The sequence below is a fragment of the Prunus avium genome, chromosome 2, assembly GCF_965620075.1.
Source record: "Prunus avium chromosome 2, drPruAviu1.hap1.1, whole genome shotgun sequence".
In the NCBI taxonomy this organism is placed as follows: domain Eukaryota; kingdom Viridiplantae; phylum Streptophyta; class Magnoliopsida; order Rosales; family Rosaceae; genus Prunus; species Prunus avium.
This window is the reverse complement of record NC_142285.1, coordinates 36,806,255-36,818,522: the sequence shown is the minus strand read 5'-3', so window position 1 is coordinate 36,818,522 and position 12,268 is coordinate 36,806,255. Positions and strand designations below refer to the sequence as shown.

At 35.3% G+C, this 12,268-nt stretch overlaps 2 protein-coding genes across 2 annotated transcripts; both read left to right on the top strand.

Moving 5' to 3' along the window:
* Positions 1–5,155: 5,155 nt before the first annotated feature.
* On the top strand, positions 5,156–8,013 carry LOC110764038 (DNA replication complex GINS protein PSF3-like). The gene is made up of 7 exons (XM_021966943.2): positions 5,156–5,323; positions 5,911–6,012; positions 6,117–6,185; positions 6,269–6,369; positions 6,708–6,800; positions 7,504–7,643; positions 7,746–8,013. Exons 2-7 carry the CDS (start codon positions 5,968–5,970, stop codon positions 7,853–7,855), a joined length of 558 nt encoding a protein of 185 aa, XP_021822635.1. The 5' UTR covers positions 5,156–5,323; positions 5,911–5,967; the 3' UTR covers positions 7,856–8,013.
* Positions 8,014–8,081: 68 nt separating this feature from the next.
* On the top strand, positions 8,082–11,767 carry LOC110764031 (uncharacterized). The gene is made up of 7 exons (XM_021966930.2): positions 8,082–8,219; positions 8,343–8,631; positions 8,772–9,319; positions 9,442–9,699; positions 9,808–10,044; positions 10,151–11,113; positions 11,242–11,767. Exons 3-6 carry the CDS (start codon positions 8,783–8,785, stop codon positions 10,322–10,324), a joined length of 1,206 nt encoding a protein of 401 aa, XP_021822622.2. The 5' UTR covers positions 8,082–8,219; positions 8,343–8,631; positions 8,772–8,782; the 3' UTR covers positions 10,325–11,113; positions 11,242–11,767.
* Positions 11,768–12,268: the final 501 nt, after the last annotated feature.

Here is a 12,268-nt window from a genome sequence, read left to right as displayed (position 1 = left end):
GACTTGCCCCGACGAAATTACCTCTGCCGACGAAATTTCGTCGCGAGAACTCTAATCCGATGAATGTTCGCCGGGATAGACATTTGCCGACGAAATTTCGTCGGGAGAGGTTTCTTGCCCTTTTTTTTTTTTTTTTTTTGAAAATTAATTATTATTGTTTATTTTAAACATGTGAAATTAGTTTCTTTAATTCTATTTTTTGGCCAACTTCTTTAGTTTAATATATGTAATTAAGTAATACCATAGCCTTTTTTTAATTACTTTAATTGGTAATTATGTTTAATTATTATTTCTTCAGTGAATATTTAAATATTTTGCCCATTTCATAAATTACTTAATGAATAGTAATTAATTATGGACTTTGTTTTCCCAAAATTAGTTTGGGTAAATCCAAGTCTCGAACCAAAAACCCTAGCTTCCGAAATTTTTCCCAAACCTTTCTTAAGCCTCGAACCCTAACCATAAGCCTACTAAGGAGTAGATAATTTCTCTTCTTTTCCAATGTGGGACTCAAGTTCGTGTATTTCAATCAAACTCCAACAAGCAGTTGGTATTATCGAATCACGTTGTGACTTGGATTTAAGTTTCGAGGCTAAAATCCATTTTTTGAATACTAAAATATTTTGGGTACTAAAACTAAATTTCTAGGATTCTTATTAAAATATTTAATGCTAATTATTCGCTCAAGAAATAATAATTAAAACGTAATCACTAATGAAAGTATTTAAACAAGGCTAAGATATTATTTAATGAATAAAAAAGAATGTTTTAAAAGTGTAGCCGCCCGGCTATACCCTTTGAATAGCGTAATCTTCATTTCTCTTTTTTCATTACTATTTACTTACTGAATAATTAGTATTTAAATATTTGATTAAATAAAAATAATAATTACCATTTATTAAGTTAATTAAAATATTTAATTATTATTCACTAAAGAAATAATAATTAAATTAATTACTAAAAAGAAAATTTATTGAACCTAAAAGATACTAAATTTATATTTATTTTCAAATAAAATCTCTCCCGACAAAAGTTCGTCGGCACAGGTATAAGACTTGCCCCGACGAAATGTCGTCGCAAGAACTCTAATCCGATGAATTTTCGCCGGGATAGACCTTTGCCGACGAAATTTCGTCGGGAAAGGTTTTCTTGCCTTTTTTTTTTTTTTTTTTTTTGAAAATTAGTTATTATTGTTTATTTTAAACATGTAAAATTAGTTTCTTTAATTCTATTTTTTGGCCAACTTCTTTAGTTTAATATATGTAATTAAGCAATACCATAGCCTTTTTTTAATTACTTTAATTGGTAATTATGTTTAATTATTATTTCTTCAGCGAATATTTAAATATTTTGCTCATTTCATAAAATACTTAAGTATGGACTTTGTTTTCCCAAAATTAGTTTGGGTAAATCCAAGTCTCGAATCAAAAACCCTAGCTTCTAAAATTTTTCCCAAACCTTTCTTAAGCCTCCAACCCTAACCATAAGCCTACTAAGGAGTAGATACTTTCTCTTATTTTCCAATGTGGGACTCAAGTTCGTGTATTTCAATCAAACTCCAACAAGCAGTTGGTATTATCGAATCACGTTGTGACTTGGATTTAAGTTTCGAGGCTAAAATCCATTTTTTGAATACTAAAATATTTATTTGGGTACTAAAACTAAATTTCTAGGATTCTTATTAAAATATTTAATGCTAATTATTTGCTCAAGAAATAATAATTAAAACGTAATCACTAATGAAAGTATTTAAACAAGGCTAAGATATTATTTAATGAATAAAAAAGAATGTTTTAAAAGTGTAGCCGCCCGGCTATACCCTTTGAATAGCGTAATCTTCATTTCTCTTTTTTCATTACTATTTACTTACTGAATAATTAGTATTTAAATATTTGATTAAATAAAAATAATAATTACCATTTATTAAGTTAATTAAAATATTTAATTATTATTCACTAAAGAAATAATAATTAAATTAATTACTAAAAAGAAAATTTATTGAACCTAAAAGATACTAAATTTATATTTATTTTCAAATAAAATCTCTCCCGACAAAATTTCGTCGGCACAGATATAAGACTTGCCCTGACGAAGTTACCTCTGCCGACGAAATTTCGTCGCAAAAACTCTAATCCGATGAATTTTCGCCGGGATAGACTTTTGCCGACGAAATTTCGTCGCGAGAGGTTTTCTTGCCTTTTTTTTTTTCTTTTTTTTATAAATTAATTATTATTGTTTCCTTTGTTAGTCCCCTTTTCTCTTTCCAAGACTTGATGCTGTGTGCTCCTTTTTTAGGTAAAGATGCCCCAGGATGCATCAAGCAGCACTGTTCGTGACACTAGAGGGCTTTTGATTCAGTTGTGAAGAATGTTTGTTTTTCATTCACAATAGCTCATACAATATTATTTGAGGGAAAAATATGTTTAATGTCCTCTCTCCAGAGAGAAGGCTTCATTCCTCCATCCGTCGTGGGTAACTTTCAGATGATCTTAGGCATAGGATTTTCTTTAGGAAGCAATGTGAAGTAGGGATGAAATCTATTGACTGCTGTTAAGATATCAATTTGAAGGTATCATTATGGACGTTTATACTGAACTAAATCTATCAGTTAAAGTTTCAATTAGTATCTCATTTCCCGGCATAAAGAAACTCAATCTTGCTTATCTTTTCTAGAGATGGGATTCATTTATCTGCTGAAGGGAGCAAAATAGCGGTGGAAGAGATACTGAAGGTACTGAGGGAAGCTGACTGGAAGCCAAGCTTACACTGGAAATCCATGCCATTAGAATTTGCAGAGGATTCACCATATGATCTTGTTGCTGCTGATGGAAAGACAACATTAAATCCCTCCAGCTGGACATTTTATAGGGTGATTCAGTGGGACTAGTTTTGAGAGTAAATGTTCCACCTGTGCTTGAATAGAAGATTGAAGTATCTATTGTTGCATGGAACACTGTACTAATGAAAGAGCCAAAAAAAAAATTGAAGAAAAAAAGAAGAGTGGATGTGGTGAAGGGTCCATGAATTTTATTTTGCAATTGTTTCTAGTAGCCTCATTGTTAGCTATAATTTAGTAAAATACTTCGTTTGTAAACTTTGGCCTTTCTCCATCGTTCAACACATTGATAATTGTTTCTAGTAGCCGTGCGGCTATACTCTGTGAATATATTCTATTATTTAAAAAGTATAGCCGCCTGACTATACTCTTTAAATATATTTGAATATTTTAATGATGCCAGTGCTACTAGAGAATAGTGATTTTCAAAATTCTAATTTTTCTAATTTTTCTATTTTTTTTCTTGCTGGTGAATTCTATTTAATTCTTCGGGTCAAATGTGAAGCAACGACATGCATCCCATTCTAGGTAATTCAACAAAATCATGCATCCCACTCCTCTCAACTAATTACTCTAGTATCTGACACCTATTTTCCCTTGCATTACTTACACTTTAGGAATAAAAAATTATGTGAGTTTCATGTTAAAATCCATAATCAAATACCCTTAAAACTAGGAAAACCGATCAACTAGGGGAATAGTTAAGAGATTTTCTATTTAAACCCCAAATTTCTCTTTGCTCACCCCAATACTTAAATCATTAAGCTGTAAGTTTTATTATTGTGTAAAAAGACTAAAAAGGTCATCCAACTTAATATATAACCCTAATACATCTACACACACCCCACACACCCCACCACTCTTCAAATTAAGCTTCAGTACATAGTGTTTCAATGTTTGAAAACCCCACCAATTCTGGATGGCATTCGGAGGTAGAAATCAAATAAGTCATTAATTTAAGCTTGCAGCTTCAATTACTTACATTAGTTTTGTGTGTGAGAGTTTGCTTACCTTTTATTAATAGCTTTTTTAGGTATGTGAGAGTTTGTGAGAGGTTTTTATTCAGAAGAAAGAAACTTAGATTTGGAGTTTGGGTGGATTTATATTCGATTTGAATATGATTGATTGTATTTGTCCGTAATATTTGGTACCTCATTGTATTTGATTGTAAACAGATGGTCTCCTAAACGAGTCAAATGGTCTCCTAAACGAGTCAAATGGTCTCAGTACTTAGTCTAATGTTTCAGGAGGAGTTCATGTTGAATTTCTTTTTTTCGAGTACTTGGAATGCATGGATACAACTGAATCCTTTTTTTTTTTCTTTTTTTCTTTTTTTTCTGTTCCATTCACATGTGTAGATGGTGTCACTTAATTTGGAGAATCTTGCATTTCGTTCCGGTTATTAGTGTCTTTCACATCTCAATCTTTTTCATGGAAGTGGTATCGCAGTTTGAGTTGTTAACGACATGTTGTGGTTCTGAGATTCAAGCAAACTGAGCTATACAAAAGTAGGTCTCATACAGGAGGGATTAGTATTTGAAGACATAAAAGAACTGCACCAATCTTGGTCGAAATCGAATAGCTTGGTCGACACTCATAAAATGACATTTCCTCCTCTAAGTTAAGGCGATGGTGAAGAATGTTCTCTTGATAATGAGGTGGTGATCCTGGGAAAGCAGACAATGAATAAGACTCTGAAATATCATCAAAAAAATTAATTTAATTACTTACTATTTCTCATGCCCAGATCGTACTTCCTTCTCTAAAGGTAGCTTATGGAGTTTAAATAGAAAATCTCTTTTATTTCTTATTTTTTTCAACTTGGGGTGTATTTAAGGGTAGTTTGGAAAGATAGTGGGGTTTTCTTAGAAATTGTGAAAATTTAAATTAAAAGTTGGGATGAACTTATAGAACATGGGGTGAACTAAGAGACGTGTGGGTTTAAATAGAAAATCTCATAGTTAATCCGATTCCAATTTCTTATTCCCTTATTCTTAAATTCCCCGATTCATGACTTTCACCATTCATAGTACATAAACATACTAAATCATTAGGAATCACATCAAATGCAAATTGTAGACAGATTACAATAATGGATAGTAAATTTTTTTATTACAACAAAAAACCCTTTGGGAACACGTACTATCATTTTTCTATGATTCAAAATGAAACAAATATTGTCTATATTAATATGCAGAATTCAATTCATAAACAAAAATAATAATAAATAAATCAATAAAGAAACCATAAGGTCTTCGTAACTAGACACGTGCTCAGTTAAGTTAATCGGTGTCTGATTCGTAAACGTTTTGCAAAAATGGTACATTGCGTTACACACGAATACCCCCCTCTTCCAATATTTTTGAGTTTCCCTCCTTTTCATTTTTTTTCATTTTTGGATCGTCTTCTTCCCTCCGTTTTAGTTAAATCTCTCTCCTCGGCCACAGATTTCACCCCCAAAAAAGAATAAGGGAAACAAGAACTCAGGTAATTCTGAACTTCTATATCATTAATTTCAACTCTATATCGTCATTTCAGATTGGATTTTAGAGAATTTTAGTTCCATATTATGGCTAGCTATGTGATGCTGTAGATTCATGGTCGGCTTGATCTGATTCTTGCTTTTAAAGTTAGGATTAGTTGGATATGTATGTTTTAACAATGGGGTATTTGTGGGTTTTATCTCTTTTTCTGAGTTTTTAGTCTTTACCCTATACTCGGCCAGACAAAGAAAGAAAATAATTATATATGCTTCTTCTATGAAATCAATAAGGTCTGCTTCTTGCCTGCAACGTGTTTGTCAAAATGCTTCATAGAGTCATAACTTGTTGATATTTGGTATCCTATCAGTTTGAATTGCATAAACAAGAAATCTTGAATCCGTTGGTTCGATATCTCTGTAGAATCCAATTACACATCGTAAACCCAAATGCAACTGTGTCACATAAATATGGGTAATCCTAAGCAATTTAGACCGGTTCAAATACCTTTTATTGAACTACAATGTCAAAATTTTAGCCTTATATTCTATATGTCATTTTGGGTTTTGGTGGCTCATGGATCCGTTGCTGCAGGAGTCTGTCCTGGAGAAGGCAGGGAGCATTGTACGGAAAGTGGGATCTTTTCTGAAAATGGAAAGTTACTATGACATTGATGATATTCTTGTGGAGGGACAGGTTAGTTCCCGTCTCTTTGTATCCTCGAAATCTAAACTCCATTTGCTTTATTTACTTAGTCATTTTAATTCTGTATTCTAAACATGTTTGCTGTTTCCAAGCAGCGTGTCCCAGTTGTTTTCCAGCAAGCAGTAAATGGGGTTGATATTGATCCTAGTGCTGAAACCCATTGTGTAAGTGACCAGAGTGGATTTGGAGTGAATGTTTTTTGTTCAAAGGAGATATTTTCTTATATCTTCTTGGGCCTGTATTTCAGGTTGAACCCGGTTCAAAGGTAGAGCTGCCTTACTGGCTTGCCCATGAGTTACACCTCAGAAAAGTAGCAAAGATGAAGGTTCCTGCATGTTTCAATCAAAGGTAATGATCTGTACAGGTTTATTTAAAAATAATTTATGGCCATTTTTTAGGGCTGAGTTGCAGGGAGATTCATTCTGGCAAGTGGTCATTGATTTTCAGTTATTTCCGTCTTTGAAATCTGATATTCAGACATTTCTTCTTTGCGTTATATTATGTTTTAATTGTCATATCATTGAATTTATTAGTTGGTACTGATTAAACATAGTTGCTGCCAGCCTCCAAGCATGTATTAGATTTTGGGGAAGGCATGAAGAGTGACTTATGTGATTCAAGTTCAAAGTTCAAAATTAGTGATTGGTATTACATATTTAACTCTTGTAGATTTCTTCTTTTGTCAGAACAAAACTGGAACTTGGGGCTGATGGTGCATCTGTGGATTTAAGATCTCAATGTCTATACTTCTATGAATTTGGATGCAAGATAGCACCGCTGTGAGTCTCTCTCCTACCCATTTCTTGTATACATAACTTGATCAGTGTGTTCTTTTTATGCTTTTCTTTGAGTTATCTTCTAATAGATGGATATTTCATATAAATGAACCCTCGTGTGGTAGAGGGTTGATAAAATGGTATATGACAAGACTCCCATTCTGGATAAACTTTTTTCACTGTGAATTGTCATGATCTTGTTCCTTGTCAATTTGAAAATGAAAACTATCCCTGAAGTAATTCAATTTCTCCAACATCATATGTTCATGCTATTGAAAATTCTGGTCAAGGGATATAAAACCCTGAGTTTCTCCTATGAAAGCCAGGTCTATACAATAGATTAATGTGTATATTTGACACACAAGTAAATGAGAAAAATGCCAAAAGCAAAAATAAAAAAAGAAAAACCAATATGTTGAGAATTGGACATTTATTGATTGGCTTGGCACTCTTGGTTTAACATTTGGACCTTCACTTTGTAGACTTGGCCTAGTGTGGTTTATGATCTGGTGGGAGGGTATTTAGTGTTGACTGATGCTTCTTGTCTGAATCCAAAGAAATACAACTGGATGATTTGTTTTCTGTTCTTGTTGGTGGTAAATTGGACACTGAACAATCTGCGCTGTTCACATGTACTATTTGTGGCCAGACAAACTGATTCTAACTAGTTTTTTCTTTATTTTGTTTGAATCATTTGGATGGATAGGGTTAGTGATAGAGACATGGGATCATTCCTATTGTCTGCATTTAGGACCAGGTATCAGAAAATCCTGGCAAAGGCACATAACGCAGCATTTACAGCACATTCAAAATTGCTGTCGTACTTAACAAAAGAAGAAACCAATCGTAAGATTTATATCACCCATGTTTTATCATATCTTTCATCACTGTCTCTCAAACTTCTTCTATATGAATGTTGACTCAAAATGGTTGCACAATTTTTTCTAGTGTATGAGGCAGCTCAGTCGTCAATGGCAGCCTTTAAGAAGTGGCGGATAGGTGGCCCCCGATTTGAGAGAGCTTCTGTACTTGGGAGGAAGAGGAAGGAAGCCAACTGACTAGTTGTATTGTACCCTCTACTCTACCTCCCATCTGATCCATCCTTACTGAATCATTGTCCCAATTTGTAATTTTTCCTACATTGGAAAAGCTAGTTGGTAATTTTGCTGAAAGTTAATGAGATAATTGTAATTTTAATTAAACATCATTATATAAATATTTGCACTTCGCATTACTAGCACGCACCTATTCATTTATCATTTTATCTTTAAGGCAAACAAAAAGTATGAACTTTATTCTTGATTATAATAAGGGAAGAGGAGCATACAAGTCAAGAATTTCTGAAGTAAGAAAATAAAAACGAAAGGCATCGCAGGAAGTGGCTTGGGACGAAAAGAATCAAGAAACCTAAAGCCATGTACAGTAAGTCCACCAAGAGTCAAGAGACCTCGGTCGGGAATTTATAAATACAACCTCACTGCTCTGCTGCCTCTTCTCTGAAGCCAAAACATTTGATTATAATCTTATTCCAATTTTCCAAAACAGTTGAATTGAAGGAGGGATGAGAAGCAGTAGCAGCACAACAACAACAGAAGCATGGGTGCTGGACTTGCTGCCTGAGTTCAGATTCCGTCCCTCTGATGAGAAAATGGTGAACCTTTTGTGGAAGAAGATAAATGGCAAGGACTACCAAGTCATGCCTGAAATCAATTACAAGCCTTGGGATTTACCTGATAATGAATCTATCCTACTTTTTCTTCCCTTCTTGAAGCAGCTGAGGCAGGGCAAGGCCTCCATCATTCCTGAAATCGATTTCCGCCTTGGGATTTAGCTGGTAATCTGTCTCTCTTTCTCTTCACTGTCCATTTTCTAATTTCCAAGGTATGATGTTTGTTTATACATAATCTTGATCAGTTGTTCTATTGAAATATGTTGTTCATTACTTCAAGACTTGTTTTGTGTTGCATTTTGCAGGAGCAGGACTCATGTTCCCAGATTCTCCATATCAAGCTAGGACGTGGTTCTGCTTCAGCCGACCTGATTACAAATACGTCGACAGTCCTCGCCGCAACAGGCTCACAGAGAAGGGCTTCTGGAAAATCACAGGCCAGCCACGAGAAGTCAAGTCTCGACAACTCTCCAATTCGCTCACTTGCAAAAAAAAGACCTTGACCTTCCATTTAGGTCGTCCAAAAAAGTCGAGCAACACCGGCTGGGTCAAGCAGGAGTATTATCTCACTCCAACTGACCCGGGTTCTAACCCCAATCAGCTGAGTGGCCTTGTTCTTTACCGCGTCAAGTATAAGTCAGCTGACTATGAGTCTGATAATAAGAAGCGGCAGGATGTTTCTATCTGTAATGAATCATTAGCTAATCCTGCTATCGGTGGCTACATGGCCTCTAATTCTCAAGATTATCATTTCATTCCGGAGGCCGAAGAACATGTGCTTGGAACTGGCAATCTTAATGATGGTGAACCTGGTGGCTTTGTTTCGTCTGATTTTGATGATATGATTCAAGAGGTGCGTATGAATGTGCATTTTCAACATTTCTGATGTAAAATTGTAAACGCGGAGCACAAGAAATATGTCAACACTTAACCTTTGCTTGTTTGTGATTCTTAATCTGGCTGCCATGTGATCAGCAAGAACATCTGGATTCACCTTCTCCTCCTCCTGAGCTGCCTCGGCCACACCAGCTACCTCAGTTGGGAAATGTTCATGGTAGTACTGGTGACTACATTGCCTCTATTTCTGATAACCAAGTTGCTGCTATCCATCATATGATTACAGAAGAAGAAGAACTTTTGGCCTTCAAAGAGCTAGAACGTGTTCTTCTTGGCAGTGGCAATCCTGATGATGGTGAACCTGGTAGCTGTGTTTCATCTGATGTGCTTCAAGAGGTGAGACTTTTTGAGCAGTTTCTGATGTGAAATTGTTGATATGGAGCACAAGAAGTATATCAAAACTTAATTAACACTTGCTTGTTTTTTGAAATCTGTGAATGGCAGTTATGTGCTCCGCTAGGAGAAGATCTGGATTCACCTGTTCCTCCTCCTGGGCCACCTGAGCTCGGAAATGCTCCTGATGTCTATTCTGATGAATGCAGTAGCTGGCCATCCCAAATTGAGGATAATGATTCTTCTCTTCCAAACAAGAATAATATTCCAACCAATTATGACAGCAAGCCAGTTAGCAACACAGCCTCAAACTTTGAGAATCAAACTAAAGATGAAAGGATTCCTGAGGTGAGAATCAACATGCTCTTTGAAATTTTCATATATATACTTCTTAATATGGAGCACAAGAATTACACCCAAACTTAACGCTTGCTTGGAATAATTCTTAATCCAGGTTTATTCTCAATCAGAAGAAAATCTGCAATGGTTCTTTCGTTCACTTGAGGTAGAGGATTACACATTGCCTTCCTCAATATTATACGCGGAACAGGGAGATGTTCTGCATGCCAATAACTTTATTGGATGCAATGAGTCGCAATGTGCGGCTCTTTTCCCACAAAGTTCTTGAGTAACAAAAACATCATAAACTCTTTCCAATGACTACAACCTACCAAAATCATTGGGAAGGGTTTATGATGAGTATGGTGGAGTACAACAGTGACACAAACACTGAAGTACTCCATGTAAAGATTATTTGCATTAGCTATTGGAGAAACACTCCATTATGGTTAATGAACCAGAACATTTTATTTATAGGTGAATATCAAAGGGGACTTATAAACAACAAGAGCCCTTGTAAGAATGTGTCTCAAACTCACATTATTACAGACTGATATTCTCCTACAAATATTTCACAAATGACATAAGTTACTAGTCTGTCACACACAGCAAGGGTTTTGGGCAATTATGTCCAAAATCTTTGATGTGTGTGTAACCCCAAAAAAAAAACAAAAACAAAACCAAAAAAAAAGAAAAAGAGAAGAAGCTGTGTCCCAGCATCCCCAAGTTTTGGAAACTTCAACCTTAATTGGTAGGTGAACTTGTTGGTACAAAGAAAGACCAGCAAATGCAAATGGTTGAAATGCCATCTGGAACTCTCTACCCTTCTCTGAATGCAACGAGTCCAGATGAAGTAAGATGTGTTTTCTCGGAAGCAGTCTTTTGGAGATGGCACTTCCCCTATCAACACAAACTACAGATATTCCTCAGATCAGTAGTCTTCTTGAACTAGTATATCTATCCTACAAGTCGAAGAACACACAACCTCCATATCAACCAATATCCATTCACGTCTTCGCTGCACACATGGGAGGTGCTCCTAGAAGAATCCGAGTGCAGAGTAGTATCACAACACAAGGTGAGAAGGAATCAAGCTGAAAACATGACTTTCTCACAGCAGTTAAATGAAACATGTTATAATGAAGCTGTGACATTGAGGAGGCTATTTGCTATTCTCACTCAATTGAATTTGATTTCTGTTTGCAGGTCAGGGAAGCTGAAGCTCATTGTATTGCCGTTCATACTGTTTGAAGCAGGCACGGAATGGGCAGCTGGCACCAAATTGAAGGGTTCCTTTACTTTCCTGGAAGCATCTCCTTCAAGCCGTAAACCAAGTTCCCCCATGGTACTATAATATTTCAATACCTAGTTCTAGTTGAATAGCCTTACAGGCTTGCTTTTGTTCTACAGTCACGATCATTATAGAAGTGGCGCTATACACAGAAGCTTCTGCTACATGGATGCTGGAGTCTCAGGTTACTATATTGGTATAACCAGACACTAGTCTGATGTTCTGGTTACTGATATAGAATCTTTGAACTCCATCCTTACTGGAGTAGTTGTTACTAGTTACAGTCATTTCCAAAATGTACGATTATTTTTGTATTTGGAAGGTCTTAAACCTATCAGTGACCTCCCACCAAAAATTGTACCCTGAATATTGTCCTTGTGAATGTTGTTTATTTCAAACATTACAATGTTGAATGGAATATATTGTGTGTTACTTCCTCTATTTTCGGTCTCATAATGTCTACCTGCCATTGCTCAATGCAAATTTTGTCCTCTTTTCTGCTAATGTAGAACAAATGAATTAGCATCTTCCTTCCTCGCTCCAAAGGTCTGGATAGTCATCCGTTGGTAAATCTAATTTAGGTTTATTATCCTGAATGAAAAAATATATATTGGGCAGTTACTCCAATGTGATTGTATTGTAGGACAGTCGCAACAATATACGAAGAAAAAAATAATTGTTCGGGCTCGTTTGAATTGAACCGTTTGTTACCACAGGCCAATCTCAAATTGTTGTACATGAGTTTTGCCTTGCGACAATATTTTGGCTCCAAACTAATTTTGTCTAATTTGAGCTACTAACTTAAAGGTACTTCGCTCAACCTTTTTATGGTCAAGGTGCAACAAGATTTTGGCTCCAAACTAGTTGTGTCTGATTTGCTTTAGTGAACTAGTTATTAATCTAATAATATTTCTCTCAACTTTCTTATAAATTCTTTAAAAT